Source organism: Thunnus maccoyii, chromosome 3 (genome assembly GCF_910596095.1).
Source record: "Thunnus maccoyii chromosome 3, fThuMac1.1, whole genome shotgun sequence".
NCBI classification, from domain to species: Eukaryota; Metazoa; Chordata; class Actinopteri; order Scombriformes; family Scombridae; genus Thunnus; species Thunnus maccoyii.
This window is the reverse complement of record NC_056535.1, coordinates 12,721,921-12,740,686: the sequence shown is the minus strand read 5'-3', so window position 1 is coordinate 12,740,686 and position 18,766 is coordinate 12,721,921. Positions and strand designations below refer to the sequence as shown.

Genomic DNA, 18,766 nt, shown 5'->3' with positions numbered 1-18,766 from the left:
GGTGCCAGTGACAGCACTCGATCCCGCCCTCAGGGACTGACTGTCTGACTGTCAGTGGACCAGATGCCTTGTCTGCACAGTGGTTCAGTTTGCCTTGTTCATCAAGTAACATCCACTTTTCAATTATCAAGCAAAAATGGCAAACATTTCCTTGTTACAGCTTCTCAAATGTGAGGATTTGCTGCTTTTCTCTCTTATCTTTGGCTTTTGGACTGTTTGGACTGACAAAACAAACAATTGAACTTCTTCACATTCTTGAGAAGATCAATACCACTCTCTTATTTAGGATAAGTATGAAGCTACTGCCAGCGACCAGTTAGCTTAGCTTAGCATAAAGAGTGGGAACAGGGGAAACAGCTAGCCTGGATAGGCACCTCTAAAGCTCACTAACATGTTTAATCAACATTTCATAATCAATCATTTGTTTAATCCGTACAAATGCCAACGTCTAAAATGACAGGTATTGGCATGATGGGGAGTTATATGTGGGACTATTTCTTGCCTGGTGGGCACAGTGTCTTCCTGGAGTCTTAATGGTTGCTTGGCATCCTAATGGTGATATCATTTTTACAGTTCTGGTTTTGTACAGACTAAACAAACATGATATGACGTTAATTAGTGAGCTTCAGAGGTGCTGGTAAGCAGATTTTGCCACCTTTGGACAGAGCCAGACTAGCTGTTTCCCCCTTTTCCAAGTCTTTATGCTAAACTAAGCTAACTGGCTACTGGCTCCAGTATCAATCCTCTCATTTATCTCTCTGCAAGAAAGTAAATACATGTATTTCCCAAAAGATCAAACTATTCCGTGAAGACATCACCTTGGGCTATGGAAAATTGTGGTAGGAATTTGTCACTTTCTTCTGGCATTTTAAGTCTAAACCTTTAGTGTAACAGCGGATCTTCCTTAAGAGTTTCCTGGCAGATAATCCCTCCACAACAAAGTGACTTTGGCACAGATCGTAACGTTTTCACTGCCACATCTTAAATCATCACTCCTACTTCAGGGAGAGGAAATCCAACACAGAGATGTGCCGGAGCAGCTGAGTCAGTTATGGGGAAGCGGGAGATAAATGTGAGTGTTTGAGACACAGGCGTCCGTATGCCATCCAGGAGGAGCGACTTTCATTCTGACAGTCGACTCAGAGCTGACATCACACTCTGGAGAGGGAGAAGTGAGTAAGCCTTCCCATTTGAAACTGGAAAAGCAAAAATAACCGTGGCTTATTCCAAATTCCATACTCTCACAAAAAGACACTAATGCCCAAAGTCCACTGAAAGCTAAAATAAAATCTCAGGCTTTTTATTTTTTTGCACAGAGTTTTAACATTTCATTCAGGGCACCAGATTCCTCATCTCCCCATTTCCTACCCCCTGCAGTCTGTCACTCCCCTCTGCTTCACCTTCTCCTACTACCTCTGTTTCTCTTTCCCTCCACTCCCAAAGGATTCAGCGCCTCGGGACAGGATGACCACAATCATCTTTGCTGTGAGATAGAAATATGTCCTCCTCCGAATAAACAACATCAGATGACAAAGGACACTTTGATAAACATCACACATAGCTGTGGCAAATCACTAACTGGCTCGGGGAAGAAGGGAAGCATGGACAAAGGCTCAAAGCATAACACAAACTGTCTGGGGAGTAGAGAGATAGACAGAGCTCAGAGGAAAAAAGACATCAGGAAGACGGGAAGAGGAGAGGCAGACAGAAGGCGAGAGCGAGCCCTGGATGGGAGAGACATGTCAACAGCTGAACATGCCTCCTGACCACTGACATAGAGCAGAGAGATTTCACAGAGCTATTTTGATAGAGCTCCTTATTTTAGACCATACATCCCTCAGAACACTTAAAGGCTCATTTCATCTATTTGTCTATCCATCATCTCTCAAATCCACTTGCTTTTCTTGCAGCAGCAGCAGCACCAGCACCAGCAGTGACATTTTCAAGAGATCTAGCAGTTGAAGTCTTGAATGCAACATGGTTGCAGTCAGCAAGCACACACCTGGATGGACTTTGGCGGTTGCATTTTTCTGACAACATATAAGACTCAATATGTAAGTGACAGCAATATCACATCAATGTATCATATCCTAATATCTATCTCCATCAAAAAACATAGCTATCAACAAAAGAAATATTTAAAGTCACACCCTGTAATCTCACATTGTTGACCTTGCCAAATAATTGAAACAATATAATTCCTGGAATATTAAACAAGGCTTGCTGTGCACCTATCACTTGGCTTAATCTCTCAGGAAATGAAAAGTAGTGGGTAAATATAAACAGTATGTGCATGCATCCGTGTGTGCGTTTGTTTGGTGTCCCTGTGTCACTTCATTATTGATAAGGAAAGGAAAGCAGTTAAATTAACCATGATAATTATTAGTACACAAAGCATCATGCCACCGATGGCTATAAATAGCTACAGCACTGGGACGGTAATAAGTAACTACCTTAATCAAGTCACACAGATGTTCATCTGAGAGGATTTTCTATCCACAAAATCAATTTCCATCCCACTGAGTTTTCTATCTCTATAGACTTAGCTTGTTTCTACCTTCCCATTGATCTGCAGTGACACGTAGAGCTACCACAGGACAGCATGTCCACCCAGTCACCTGTGGTGAGATCCGGACAACAACAAAGCTTGAAAACATGACGCATGCTGCCATGTTCCTCAAGACACCAGAGGCCACAGACACTCACAACATGCAAACAGCATAAAACAGTTTTGAAACTTTGCAGAGTCCCAGCTTTATTGGCACTAATTAGCACAAATGGACAACACTATTAAGTGCAGCACTTGCCTATTACACAAAGACATAGTCCTTATAGCATCCTAATAACTATATCAATTCGTAATCAGCATGACACATTAGCAGAACAGCTGCTGTGTATGAGCAGACACTGTAACCATCTGTATTTCACTACGCAACATTACGATCCATTAGATGATGTTAGGACAGCTGATTGAGTCTGGAGTACAGCCATTTGTCTCTGTCAGGTGCCCTTTGGTTATAGATGATTGTCTGTACACAAAATACATAGATAACACATGTATATACAGTGCTGAAACAGATAGATACAGTTGATAGATACTGTGGGAAATAGCCTTTTCACAGCATCATACACAAGTTATAGAGAGTAGATAGTATAAATCTTGATACAATTAAGCAAGTACATACAGATACAGATGCACTCTAGTGTAAGCAGACACTCACAGATGCACACAGATACACAGTGAGAGAAGCAGATAGACAGGAACCGACACATAGCCACAAACACATCTAATCTATGACAAAACATGCTTGCGCAGCTTGGTTGCAAGTTTTTACAAAATTCAGATATAAAGAATAGAGTTGTGGGCACAGTTTCCACTCTATAATCTGCAAACCTGCACATAGTGACAACTATCTCATTAAAAAGTAAATCTTATGAATTCACTGTCTAGTATTAAAAATTAAAATCTGTGTATGTTTTTTAGGTCACAGCAGGAGTCTCCTCTTCATTTTCTGCACTTGCCTTAATCACAGTAAATTAAATCCTCTTTCTGGGCAAAGCAAGCGCACTCTGGCTACAGATTTAATGGAATAATGCACAATCACATGCTGCATTATCAGAGTAAACACTGTGAAGAGGCTTTAAGGTTGTTAGATTGCTACTGAATAAAAAAGAAAAATACACAAAGTATATGAAAAGTCCAAACTAAAGTGCTGAGAATATACAAGTAAACTAAACCCAAAGCTTTACTTAGTAAATACAGCGCAGAGTGTGTTTTTTTTTTTTTTACCTCTCAACAAGCAGCTTCAGTCTTTCCCTCTGCCTCTGAGCAGTCCAGTCTGTAGAGTGGGATACACTACCTCCCTCTCTCTCTCTCTCTCTCTCTCTCTCTCTCGCACACACACACAAACTCTCTGCTCACTCTCTCTCTCACCAACTCACTTTACCCCCCTCCCTCTCTCACCATAACACACACATACACACTCCCACTGTGCCAGCACCATTTGCAACATAGCTTTTCCATCCCGCTCTACCCGTGTCGTAAGCACAGAGACAGTAAAGCACGTCAACTGTACAAGTACTTTCCAATAGCACGTGCGCTCACTAACACAAACATCAATACACCAAAGGCAGACACCGGGCAGCCTGCAAAGTCACAGAGTGCCGATGTCTAGTGACCTCTCTGATAGCCTCCAGGCTGAGAGAGAGAGAGAGATGACAAGAGGCAGACTGAAAGCTGCAGCAGCACAAAGAGGAATACAGTTGATTAGAAAGACGGGAGAGAAACAGGAAACGCACAAGGGATAATGGTGACAGTTATGGAGATGGACCAAGGATAGCATGACACAATAATGAAAGGATTAAAGACTTGAAAAGGAGGAAAAAAATCTAAATAGAATAGAAATAGAATGCAATAGAAGGTGGGAGATGCTTTAACTGCAACTATAATGCATAAAGGTAAAAAAAAAAGATGATGAAAGTGAGCCGCAACAGATGAAACAAGTTAAAAAAGAAAGGAAGCAATATGTTGACATGTGAGAAGCACATAGAAACCGCAGTGTGACCTTAAGCAGGCAGCAATTTGCAGCCTTGACCCAGTGTTCCCCTTTATTTATGAATACCCCCAAATGGGACTGATAACACACACTCACACACACACGGTCTGCCTCCCCAGCTGCCTCTCACTTATTTGTGTCCCCCACACCGATCACTCACTGCCAGGCATCTACGGCACTCTTGTTATTTTCTATATTTACCCACTCTGACTTCTCCTATCCAGATTGATCAATGTCCTGTGTGACAATGTCCAGTCTCGTCCAGAGCGCCTGCCTCTCCTGCAGCCACTGGAGTTGTTTTTGGCTATCGCCGTGGTGACCAGGGGACGAGTATGACAAAAATAATAATCCTCTTTTAATACATGCTGCTAAGGCACAACAGCTGGTTGTGCCCAGTCAGTCGCACACCATTACAGTGCGTGTGCGTTTGTGTGTGTGGAGCAGCAGGAGGAGGGGTCAGGAAGGCAAACTTTCTCCCCCTGTCATAAATCCTGCAGGATTTGAGTTGACCTGAAGAGCTGAGTAAAGGTGATGGGTCCCTCCGCGTGGCAGTCAGAGTGCAAATGTGCTGTTTTTGTGTTTGTGCTGTTAGACAGTGAGGCACTACAGCACAGTTACAGCAAGGTCATGAGCTCACTCAGTGGTGTTTGATACTGAGCTGCTGTGAGTGGAGGTCACATGAGAGCAGAGGCGGCTTCTGCCAATGCTTTGACATAAGCTGTGGACAGAGAGAGGAGAGAGAGGGCCTCTCTCTTACACAGTGCACAAATGCCCTTTTAAAATGAAACAGCCCACTCCTGGTCCCAAAACAACAAAGACCAGACACCTTACTCAAAACTCAGTCTTCTGCTGATCTATCAAGGCAACTCTATGAGGGAGAAAGAGGTATTTCTGCCTTTTCTATGATGGATGTCAGCATGTATGATTGTTAGACGACAGCGCAAAATAGTGACAAGAACCTCTCTCTCTTTGATTTTGAGGGACTGACAACAAAATCTGTCATTTACCACTGATGTAATGCATGAAAAATGTTCTGCGTTCCTGAGCTCCTTTGTAGCTGCGCTGGAAATATCTCAATATGTCACATCATTTTTTTTTTCCCAGTCATTGAAGTGTTTTTGTATCTTACATTTCCATCTGAGTCAAAAAAGCTTATAATTACTGTGCATTATTACTTGTATATTGTGATATATTGTGGCAACATGAAAATATGATTCAGTTCACATGGCTCATATATTGTGTGTGAATAGTATGGAGTGTCAGAGGTCAAAGCCATACTGCCCTGACAATACTGCTGCACATACATAATGATCATTTCACAGGAAAGTGATATAAAAGATGCTATGGGCAGGATAAAAAAAAACAAACAAACAAGACTTGAGTTACATTTCCTAAAACAAGTGGAAATCTTTCCAGTGGGGAAGATAATTGCAGTTGCGCCAATACAATCTGGCTCATTTTAAAAATTTTCTAGAGACAACTGTCAAGCTGAGTTTAATGAAACACAGCATGCCACTTCATTGTCTTTCTCTTGTTTCCAGGAACATAACTTGTTAACACTGACAATTATTTGCCATGTTTAAGCCTGCACATACATAAATATACATTATCCTCATTAGTAGTTGTTAGTCTTTCTCAGGTCTGTCACTGTGAGGAAATTCACTGGACTTAAATGCTTCTATCAGTCAAAACAGTGAGCGAAAGAGTTTCCTTTCAGATTACCCACAAAAAGAAAATTGGACGCTCGTTGAATATTCAACAAAAAACATCTTTCATCTTTCATCTTTCATCCATGCGTGAATCTTCATGTCCTGGCTGCACCAAGACATGAAGATTCACGCATGGAGCCCTGAATGCACTAAGCACACTGGCTATGTGTGTGCTTTTGTTCATGTATGTGTATTAGAAAGCATATTTCTTGCAAGCAAGGAACTTCCAGTTATCCTGAGCCAGTTCAAAAGCCACTGTACTTGACTTCCTTATTGCCAAATACACAGAGCTGCTGATCTGACCTGACAGACAGACAGGTACATAAACAGACATCTCTCTGTAAGGTGTCATCTCCTTAAGCTGTCCTCCCTCTTCAGCTCCCCCCTCCTCAGACCCCAACTGCACATACAGACCACCAAGACAGCTTAAAGCTCACTACTGCCCCCTACTGATTTGTCTCAGAGCCTCCTCACACACAATACTAATGAGCATTGGATTATTGTGTAAAATATATTATTCTTTTATAGGCACAAATGCTTCAAATAAAGCTGTATCAAACAGTCACTTCAAACTACAATTGAGACTTCATGGATGCTTGAGGACTCTCAAGGGCTCCTGCTATGCAACGTTACCACATGACTGAATTACTCATAGCAACCTGGCTGGCTACAGTTCGAGGGGGAGGCCTTCCTTAACCAGACATCTAGGTCAGTGCACATGGCTCGCTTCACTTAAGACTCACATCGTATTAACATCGCTACCCAAGAACCTCTGACACTGGAGCACAATTTGCTCAGGACAGTGGGAAGGTAAAATGTGTAATCTGTGATGAATTTGGGAAGGAAACATACAGCTTACCTTGGCTTCACATGTTTTGTGAACTGCAGTCTTGCACTCTGCAAACAGTTGGGAGAACACAGAGGTGAGGAGCATGTTTTAAATCTGACAATCAGCTTTGAAATGACAAGGAGAGAGGACTGTCAGGTCTAGGTGTGTATCCACGCTGGTCAGTTGTGTCTCTGGATCTGCTTTCCTGATCTGACTTAGATGTGGACTCACCCTTGCAGAAAGCCCCAGGGTCGTCGATGTTCTGCTTGCATACATCGCACAAGCGTCTCTTCTTGAAGCTCCTCTCTGTGAAGGCGTGGCTTCCTGCTTTGGCAAGCTGCAAACACATAGAGGAGTCAAATCTGATCATTCTTACAACAAATGAATAGAATTGATGAATTCTACAGCTTGAAGAAGATCCAGAGAAGGGACAAATTGAAACCCTTGAACATAATTCACATGTATTTTGTCATAATTTTATACTTTATAATAGGTGTGTGCCATGTTAAGCAGTTTCCTCTATTTTTCCCAAGGCATTTGATCCCAGTATTGTTCCATCTGAAGCACTGGACATCCACTGTTCCCCTGTGTGGCTGCTGTCAGTACAGATGTGCACTGACTCAGCGACACACCAGCATGAGCGCTGATGCCCTACCTGCTGTAAATTCAGCCTCCTCCACTAAAAACACCTGTCATGTCATGCTGTGTTTTAAGGCATCCTGTTGTCTTTTAACTTGTCCTGATTCTGTCTCAGTCTGAGGGGCAGCCACTGTAAGATGATGATTGTGTGTTTTTGTTGCATGATTTTATTGTTTTAGTGGTGGCTTTTGTGATACTGATGGCTTTCTTTGGGTCCTTACAGTATGTGTCTGTGTAGCTCATACCCATGCTGCTTCATTGTCCCTGTCAACACTACTGTTTTTATTGATTTGTCTGTTGAATTCTGTGATCAATTTGCTCTCTTGTCTCGTCACTTGTCTTATTTTTCTCCCAATCAATAGGCCTTTTGCCTTGCCTCAGTCCAATGCAATAAATGTAAGAAACCAACATTTTATCTTATTGACAGATCTTTTGTAATATGTCCACATAGAAACTGAACACCCAAGCAAACCAAATCAAATCTAAACCAGGTTTCTAACCAAACCCAAGGTAAATAATGTGACTATATAATATTTAGCATTTCCTCACTTTTTGGTCTCACTCTAGTCTCTCTTCAAGTCTGGCTGAGGTAGCTTGGATCTCTCAGCCCTGATGACAAGCTTACTATAAATTTCCTTTCAACACTGGAAGGTTGTACCACACCGAGCCATCATGGCAGCTGTGTAAACATGAGACATGAGCTTCTGTGGACAACGACAAAAAAAAAAGAAAAAAAAAAGACAAAGGTAAATCTGACACAGACAGACTCACCCTAACTCCAAAATCTGCTGGTACTATATGAACAAGATGATACTTGATAGCAGTATAAATTTAAATGATGGAGAAAATATGAAAATAAAGCTTTAACCCTGGAGAAAACTCTGCAACATACATGTTTTACACATAAACACACTCCCATTGAGAATATTCATCCCAAAAGGGAATAAACGTACTGCCCTGAGTCATAATCCATGGATTTCTTTTTATAAACCAATACTCAACTGTCCCAGTGAAAAGTAGGTAGGACAATGTTTATAGAAAGCTAGGACAACGCCCTTCTGACAGCATGTGAAGCACATTAAACCATTAAATCTCTCCTTGAGCAGAGAAGGAGGTGGTGCCTGGAAACAGGAGGGAGATAGTGTTTGGTGGATATGGATATGTGTGTGTATGTGGCAATGGGAGAGGTGGAGGGCCACAGACACCATACCTGCACACACTGATGTTTCTTCTCCTGTTGAATGGCTCAATGCATTTCTCTGGTTTTAAAAAAACATTTCTCAACTCAGGGACACTTTTTTTTTTTTTGCTTTTTCCGATGCCTGGGTTTTCCAAACAGGAGGGGTATTGAATTTAACCCTGGAAGGTGAAAGTGCATGCTCGCAGGTTTGGACACACTCTGGCAAACACTTATTGACTATCCAACACTACAGAGTCTCACTTCTCCTCCCACCATCTTGAATTGTGAGTGAAAGCCAACTCACTCACTTAACCGCACTGCATTATAAAACATCCATGTCTCTCAGACGGAAAGTACGCAGTCTAAATCCTTTATGAATAGAAATGTATAATTAATGTATTATGCACCCTCACCTTGAGCTTTGTCTGGTTATATAATGTGAACACAGATGCAGCAGATGGGCTCAAACTACATTTCACAACCCTCAATGATATAACTCCACAGACTTTGTTGCTTGCTTCATTAAAAACTGTTAATAATTGTGGTAAATTAACACTGAATCCCCACTAAATTCAAGTGTTGTTTAATCCACTTGCAGGTGATATTGGAAATTTTATGAAGCAGTAACATTTAAGTCAACAATTAAAGCACCTCATTAGTACTAACCACAACTTCATTAAAGTCAGCAAAGAATAGTTTGACATTTTAGGAAATATATTTAGTTTTAGATGAGAAGACTGATACACTCTCATGTGTGTGCGCTAAATATGATGCTGCAGCTAGCAGTTGGTTAGCTTACATAGACTGTAAACAGTTGGCCTGGCTCTGCGCAAAAGAAAATCTGTTTTTTGTACTGAATAAAAATATATTGCTGAATAAAAAACAATATATAACATGTCAATTAGTGAGCTTTAGGTGTTGGTAGGTGGATTTTGTGACCTTTGGACAGAGCCAGGCTAGCTGTTTCCTCCTGTTTCCAGTCTTTATGCTAAACTAAGCTAACAGCTACTGGCTATCATATTCAGGGTTGCCAGGTCTGTGTGACAAAACCAGCACAATAGCCAATCAAAACCAGTCCAAAAGCCAGCGCAATACCAGAACTCAAAATATGCCTCAGTCAAACCATATAAACTGCTTTTGAAGTCCAACAGCATTGCTATCATTGACAAATGTATTGTAATATCTACAAAGTAACACCATAAATGTCTAGTGTGCCAGCATTAAAAGCAGTTTTCCAGAGGTGGGATCAAGAGTTGGGCATCCGGTGGTGGAGAGCATTATAGTACATTGTGTGTGTGTGTGCGTGTGCGTGATCTGGAGTCAGTTTGGTAGTATTTGGGTATAAATAAATTATTTCATTTAAAACATATTTTTATTTATAGATATTATTCATGTAATTTGCATGCAAAATAGGTCTATCCAACCAGCGGAAAAAAAAAAAAAATCAACCTGAGGCAACACTTCAAAAGTAGCCTAATTTGGCAGGAAAACTGCAGACCTGGCAACCCTGATCATATTTACCACACAGACATGAGTGCTACCTAAGCACATAACTAAATGCAGCTGATGGGCTCAAACTAAACTTCACATCCCTCAGCAAAATAATTCCACAAAATTTGTTACTTACTTCATTAAAAACTGTTCTCTTCTGTGCTCTTCTTTCTAAAATAAACATTGAATTAATTCAATTCAATTCAATTCAAGTGCTTTTTAATCCACTTACATGTGATACTGAGAGGTTTATGTTTAGGTGTTTAAGTGGCAACAATTAAATCAACAATTCAAGCACCTCATCAGTTATACATTCTAACAATAACTAGACAGTCAACACAGAATAGTTTAAAGGAATAATGTGACATTTTTGGAAACATGCTTAATCACTTTTTTGCTTTTAATTTTAGATAAGAAGACTATGTACACTCATGTGTATATGCTAAATATGGAGCTACAGCTGGCAGCCTGTTAGCTTAGATTATCATAAAGTCTGGAAACAGGGGGAAACAGTTGGCCTAGCTCTATGTTAAAAAAAAAAATTAATAATAAAAGATATTAACATGTTAATTAGTGTGATTGTTGTGCTTTTTGTCACCTTTGGACAGAGCCAGGCTAGCTGTTTTGTCTTTTTGCTATGCTAACAAGCTGCTCTCTGCAAGTTAGTCTGTGTTTCTAAAAGGGTTTGATGATGTTAGCCACTGTTGCAAATGTGATAATAGATGATTATTTGATAAACAATATCATAAACCGTAAAGTGTGATTCTGCAGTCATGAAAACTGCACCATGTTTTGTTTTGTAGGGTGGGTAGGGTGTGGTCCACCAAATAAAGGCCTTCAGTTATATAATAAATTCATTCATGCAGTCAACAACTATAATGTCATTCTTTTGTCATATCTTTGGTCACTGACCTGGACTGATTAGATGCTCACATGTCATGGATGGGACACGTTACCATTATGCTGTATGTATGTATCGATCCTATTATCAAAGCAGCAGAGTAAAAAGTCATTTGACTATTGACATACCTCTGCTGTTATGATGAACGGCTGCTACTATAAACTGTGGTATCCACTCAACGTGTCAAATCTGGGTCTGTGTGTGTGTAGTATACTTGTGTGGGAGGGATGGGGAGATTTAGGCAGAGTTAGACTCATGGACCTGACCAAAGAGGGGATATGTCTGGAGAGGAGGATCATCCTCCCCTCCAGCCATTCACATCTTAAATGTTATTACATAACTCGTGAATTTTGGAGGTTGAATCGATTGGACTTACGCAATGGCTCACTGAGCTGTAACCATGTGTCACCTCATAAATCTGACCTGCTGCAGGATGAAAAGTAGACTGGCCGGTGACCACAATGGATGGAGGAGTTTGACTACTCCCACAGTGAAGAAAAGCCACAACTTTTATTAGAATCGTGCATTCACATTCTTCAAAATGAAAAAAAATTAAGCAGCATGAAATAGTCGGTCTCCAGTGAATGCTACACCAAAAGAAAAGTATAACTACTACTAATATATTTTAAAAGCAGAAATACTACGGTGAAACTCCTCCTTTATTATCTAAGTATTGTATGAATGACATAGTGTTCTTACTGAAGTTTCAAATATCATAGTAACATCAATACCTGTAAAGTCACAGTTGAGTGGCATGTGACTAAAAGATATTACATCAGTTTTTCCTTTTCCATTTGCTTTGGATCGACTGAATTGCACATTTTCCCATGTTTATACATGTATTTGGATTTTGTGGCTTCACATCTGAGCAAGCTGCACAGTTGAATAAAAATCTCTTTAAATGTGGCTTTTATAGAGACTTGACTCACAAATACTTAAATGCCATCCAATTACATCTTTGAGACAGCACTAGATTGATATAAATGCATGAATGTGTCATGCACTGAGGTCTACAGCAGATATTGGCCCAGTTAATCACTTGGATTACGGTGTCTTTTCCTCCTTTAAGTGCTGTGAATTCTTTCAAGAGACAAACATCTCAAATGACAACTTTAACATTTCAGTTTTGATGAACACCATTTCATCACCTTTCAGCTAAAACCTCATCGCAATTACTTATCTTTTGATGCCAGGGTGTCAGTTTGAAGCTCAAACTCATAACACAGGATGAGTAAAGTGCACCGCCCGGTGGTCAAATAGTCACAGTGCAGCTCACTTTCATACTGAGGACAGAAACCTATTTCTATTCTCACAGGAAACTCACTTAGCTTTTAATGAAATGCAGACATTGTGGTATCTGTGTCTGACACTTTTTTCAGGTGTTTTTGTCACAAGATCACAAGTGGACAAATGTCCTTTAAAATATCTGAATCATCTCTTTGTCTACACATACCCACCAATTTAAATCTCTTAATTTCATTTCCTTTACTCTGGCAGCTTGGGGGACAAGCTTTTTAAATAATAAATATACCTCACATTAAGTGTTTCAACATGACTTGCAACTAATAACATCTCAGGTTTCAATTCCAGGCAAATGAACAAATTATCTCACACGTTTGCTTGTTCTTCTCACATTTTACGAGTGTATAGGTGCAATATGATAAGTTTAAAAAGATTCTCTTTCCTAGTTCAAATATCAAATGCAATGAAAAGTTGGCAATCAACCACCTCTGCTTTTGAAGCAAACAAAAACAACTTAAGATATTTCACAGCCTGTGATCAGAGTTGTTTGCTATGGTGAGTTAGTAATCAAGTTAACCCTTACATACTGTTCGGGTCAAATTTGACCCATTTTGACAAAGCAATAAAATTGCCTAAATAATATTCTTTAAGCCTGAAATTTGATGACTTTTCCTAAAGTGGCCCAGAATATACGAAAATGGAAATATTTCTTATTTTTGTGCAGTTGCTATACATCAATCTGCAGAGTTTATAGGGGACTAGGGGACAAAAGAGAGGGAGATGCAACTTCAGCACAACAAAAAAGAATTGTAAAAGTCATGTTTTTTGAAGTTTTGTTTAAAATTTACAAACCAGTTTGTTGTTTTGCTTTATGACTAATACACTCAATACAGAAGTCATTGTGTACAATTGACAGAAAAGTAGGACATGTGGTTTGCAGGCAGTGTTGATTGATGGTTTTAATGGTTATGATGAAACCTATCATTCAAAAATGTTGATGCATTCTTCACTTTCTATAAAATTCATAGAAATAATTATGGCTGTTATGTTAGATAACATGAGATTATAATATACTGATGGTGAATGTATTTTCTCTATAAGTGAATAGTGTCAAACCTAAAGAAAACACTCTCTCTGCTCTCTGAAACATTAATGAAGGATTATTCATGCATTGATTAATGACTGATAAGATGTATATGGATGCAAAATACATTTGTGGTTCAACATTTGCTATAGGGACTAATTATAAAGGGAAACTTGAGCCAGGTCAAAAATGACTCCATACTATGAAGGGTCAGAATATGAACAATAAGAAAGGGTTAAAGCAGAATTTTGTCAACACTATCTGTCAAAAAATATAAGGAATATTTTCCTTGTACACTTTTTCACCCTGTTGTTATTAAGTTCCTTCCATTTCTACTGTACCTGTTGATGATTCAACCTACAGTAGGTGACGTTTGATGCTGTAAAGTTTGTGGTGTTGCTTGAAAAACTTGCATTTTATTGTACAGTGCTCATCTTATTTTGCCCTTCTGTATGTAATGAGGAAAATCTAGGCGCAAACTGTTCTGTAAACCACACAATCTAATGTAATTCAGTACTGTATGTAAATCCAGAGCAGCAAAATTGAACATTTTAAGCTTCTCAAAGGGAGAATTTAGTTTGACTGCACAGGTGTTGGTGATGTTATTTCCACTCATTTATGTACTTTCAATACCAAGGGAACTTTGGTTGACTGGATATTCAGTCTCTAGAGGCTCCCATGACTATCAGCAGCGTTGAAGTATTGCGTTTCAGTATTAAAGAACCCCACCCCATTTGGATGTTTGCAGCCAAAGTGTATGTCATTCTCCAAACATCTCTGACCACTGCAGAGCCCCAAGCACTTCCACTTCTACCATGGAGATGAGGAGAGGGTCAGGCACCAACAGAAGCATAATGGATTTCTTTATTTCTGTGGCTGCATGAGCTTTTGATTTCTGTGGAGGATGGCGGCAGCGGCAGCAGCAGCAGCAGCAGCAGCAGCATTGTGAGAATCTATTTTGTAAAGGAAAAGTTACTTAAAGCTAAGTCACCCATTAGACTGTTGTTTTTTAAATTTGGAAAAAGTTGAAAGTGCAAAAAGTACAATACATGACTTTGTAATACAGATATCATTGCAAGGGTGATTCCAATCTTTTATATCCTGTGACTGAATGCATAATCATACATTTTGTGAAATAATCACACTGCACTCATGCATTCAATTGGTAAAAATACACAGCTGCAACAAATATGCATGCACACACATTGAAATACACACACACACACACATCCACACACTGTAAATGAATACAGGACAGTGACACACCCCCTTGGCACTAAAGGCATCGGTGTATGTGAGTGTTTTTTTCAGTGACACCTCACTAGTGATGACATACTGGAGAGCCTGAACCACAACCTCTAGCTTTCGGTCACACGCACACACACACACACACAAACACAACCCAGCAAGGAAGGGACAGGAGCAGGTGGTGAGCCAGGGGTATGCTGCAGTTCTGGCAGGATATTTATATCACTGTGCCTGCATGAGTAGGGGCTGTCACCTCTAAACAGCCATGAAAATGCTGAAAATAGGTACGGGAATGAGTGTGCTTGTGTGTGTGTGTGTGTGTGTATGTGTGTAAGAGAGACAGAGAGAAAAATAGTGACTTGACTACAAAACAACATAAAGAACACCCGCACTGTATGACACATTTGGTTCCTCTCTACTGCAGAGTCCACCCATTCAGTGGGGACTATGTTATCATAATTTGGCATAGTCAGACCCACACACACACACACACACACACACACACACACACACACACACACACACACACACACACACACACGCATACACAAAGAAACTCAGACAGACACACACGATCAGGGCTTTAGGGGATTTGAAGCCACATGTGATCTGAATAATGTTTTTGTTCTAGCAAGATCCAGACGTTCACTGTGCTGCACCTCTCAGGACCGTGTGAAACTACAAAACCATCGCAAGTGACATCAATTGAAATCAGTTCTTTCTCTGTGTCCCGTTACTCTGACATGAAGCATGCCAGAGTGTGATTTACTATGTTATGTGAGAACGTGCACATTCTGGTGTGTGCAGCCTCGGTGCTAAACCAACGGGCACTTTTTATTTTAGAGTCTATAAAAGTCCTCCAGAGGCTTTACGTGAGCAGCAGTGTGGTTTGTTCCTAAATCTATACATGTGCGCCGTTCCTAAATAGAGCCTGCAGACAGGCAGACGGCAGGTTGAAACCGGACAGTAACTTATACCACTTCCTCTTGAACCTTGACCCCTGTGGGATATGATTAACAGCGATCAAGTGGATCATCCTCTGCCGTCTGTGTCCTCTGATTCCTTTGTATGCAGTAGGAACGACAAATATACAAGGACATCGGTCATTAGCTGATATATTTCTTGAAAGTAAGAGTTTAATATCTGCTTTAGCTCATCCTTCTGATGCAGGTCTAACAGGGACCTGCAAAACACATGTTTATCCTTCGGCGTGCAAGCATGTGCGGCATGCTTCTGTTATGTCTAACAACAACACATAGAGGAGGAATATTTCATAAGCGGGAAACAGCTTTTAATTTAGAAACTTGGTAATTCTTTGGATTCCTTTGCTTGATGTCCATTGCTAGTGTGTAATGAAAGTGTTGTGTCTGAAAGTTAAACAAAAATCAGCTTCTAGTTCTATCATTATGCTTTGCTCTGTTTATCCTTCAGTCCAAAATGCTCTTATGCTGTTAGAAATGTTATGCATGGACTCAGCGTATGATCGTAAGCAGCACATTTCTGCCGAATGTTTACAGTTCCCTACAGACCCGTTATTCACTCACCTCAGCAAGTTGCAGGATTTCAGGATGTACCTCAGGGGCCTTTACGGGGATTCCTCCTGCGTCAGGTCCATGTTTCTTCAACCTGCCAGTGCTCGTGCTGTGAATGCACCCCATACTTCCAGCAGATACCTCTTTCCCCTTGTATCTTCAGTTTCGTCAGCTATTATCCGCTCGCCCTGGACGAGTGCTTTTTTACTCCAGAAGGTCCCTCTTCTTTTTCCTCCTCTCAACACTTCATGTTTGAAGGGCCTCCTTATGTTTCTGGCAGTCTTCTAAGGGACCTCTGCAGCATGTTCGTTCTTCCCCCTAGTGACTCCTCACACCTTCTATCTAACAGCTTGTCCTGCCTATTCCCCCCTTTCCCCTCTCCTCTTACAACCCTCTTTCTCCCCTCCAAGAAGTGTCACCAAGCACAGACCTTCCACTCTTTCCTCCCCTCTCCTCTTACACTCTTCCCTGTCCCTTGCTCTCTGGCTATCCTCACTCGGAAAGCATGCAAGCATACACTCACCACCTCTCTCTCTCTCTCTTCCCTTCCCCCTTTCCACTTGCCAATACCTCTTTCTCTCTTTGCCTCTACAAACCCTTAAACGTCTCGTACGGTGCTCTCTCTCCTGCTCCACACGTACTTACAGACCCTCCAGTCTTCCCCTCTCTCGCTCCATCAGGCTTCTCTTGCTTTCTCTCCATGGGGGAGAAGGGGGCAGCTGTTTTGGCTCGTTGATGTCAGGCCCTTCCCCTTTCCTTTGGCTTCACTTCAACCCCTCTTGCTCTCCTCTTCCTCATGGGGGAGTGATTAGATAGAGCTTCTTTCAAACACGTCATCCCTCTAGACTCTGTAACTTTGCACATGAGAACATACTGTAGGCTGGATAGCGCTGATCCCACTTCTACTTCCTCTCAGCTCGTCGTAAGGAGGTGCTTGAGTTTTCTATCAGCTTTGCCTGGGTTGTAAACAAGTGGAGCAAAGAGGCTCCGCTCTCCTTTGTCAATTAATATCTCTCCTTATATCTCCGCACGTCTCTCAGGTCTGAAAATGCTGGCTGTTCTGTACTCCAACCACCTGTTTGATAGGAGGTAGCAGACACATGACAGCAACATTAATGTCCTCCCTTTACTCCCTCAGTTGCACGCTGCTCTCTCCACTGAGATGAAAACAATGATAGGCTCTGTGTTTAAATCTTAGATCTGCGCTGCCCTCGTTAAATTCCTCCAGACTGCAGCTCTCTCTCTCTCTCAATAACACACTCACACACAAACACACACGGCTGTATTTCCTCAAACTGGATTCTCCTGACAAAAAACGGCTTTAAGCTATAGGGTTCTGGGGATGTGAGAGGAAAATTTCCAACAATAAGCTCTTTCTAAAACCATGTTTTTAGCCCCCAGTTAAGCCATACAAAGCAGTCTTTGGTTTTAAAAGTGAGACAAATCCGTGGCTGCAAGCTAAATTAGGTGACAAACCATTAAACATGCGTTCCATCACATTAAGCGCAAGAAAATCACTTGTGTGTGTGTGTGCTTAGGAATTTAGAAGATTTTCAGCAACTTCAGAGATGCCTCTGTGTCGCAGTTGCAGTGCAGACATCAGCAGACACGTGTACTTCATGACCATGACCATGACATTCTCTCTGGCAATCAACAGATTATATACTGTGCATGAAATGAATCTGGGCATGATCATTGGAAAATTGTTAATGCAGGGACATAGGGACAGGACACGAGGGACACGAATGACACACAAACCCCAGCAAGGTTGTGGCTTGATGTGGAAAGAAGGACCCTCCTGTGTGGACCAGTTGCTGACTCATATGGCGGATGAGGTGGGGGCTGGCGGTGGGTGGATGCAGCACTCTTTTCACTGACACACACTGACATTGCAACCTGGTATGAAGAGAAATACTACGCAGAAATATATGTCGAAAGTGCAAAATGTTAGAGACAATTTTCTTCCATTTTCACTTTTTTCTTCATATTTTTTTTCGAATTCAGGTAGAAGATCTTCTCGACTTCCCTTATTAGTGCCATGTCAGTCACAGAGGCCTTTTAGACTTTTTTGACTTGTCACAGTAGGAAAAGCACAGGTGTAGTTAATAACATTAAAAATGGCTCTGTTCTATTCAAGTGTCCCAGTAAGACATGACAGAGTGACAGTGACTCAGCATGCACAACAGCAGGACCTTGAAACTTGAAGTAGCCAAATTGAATTCAGCCATCATTAATTTTATTATTTTCATCCGTTTTATTTCAACTGAGAGGCAAAATTGCACAAGTGAAAAATTATGTTGCGGATTTAATATATATAAAAAAAGTCATTATTTTAAATTTGAAGTATATAAACTT

At 40.8% G+C, this 18,766-nt stretch overlaps 1 protein-coding gene across 4 annotated transcripts in view; it reads right to left on the bottom strand.

Moving 5' to 3' along the window:
* The window catches only part of LOC121894235 (tensin-2-like), a 31,936-nt gene extending 14,721 nt beyond the window's left edge, over nucleotides 1–17,215 (bottom strand). For 3 of the 4 annotated variants that reach the window (XM_042406684.1, XM_042406686.1, XM_042406685.1), the window contains exons 1-3: nucleotides 16,424–17,214; nucleotides 7,326–7,431; nucleotides 7,125–7,162 (exon numbers count right to left, since the gene is read on the bottom strand). In XM_042406684.1, coding sequence (XP_042262618.1) covers nucleotides 7,125–7,162; nucleotides 7,326–7,431; nucleotides 16,424–16,537 — 258 coding nt within the window. In that variant the 5' untranslated portion in view covers nucleotides 16,538–17,214. Of the gene's footprint in view, nucleotides 1–7,124; nucleotides 7,163–7,325; nucleotides 7,432–16,423 lie in introns of all 4 variants that reach the window. The other variant, XM_042406687.1, reaches the window with a different exon arrangement.
* Nucleotides 17,216–18,766: the final 1,551 nt, after the last annotated feature.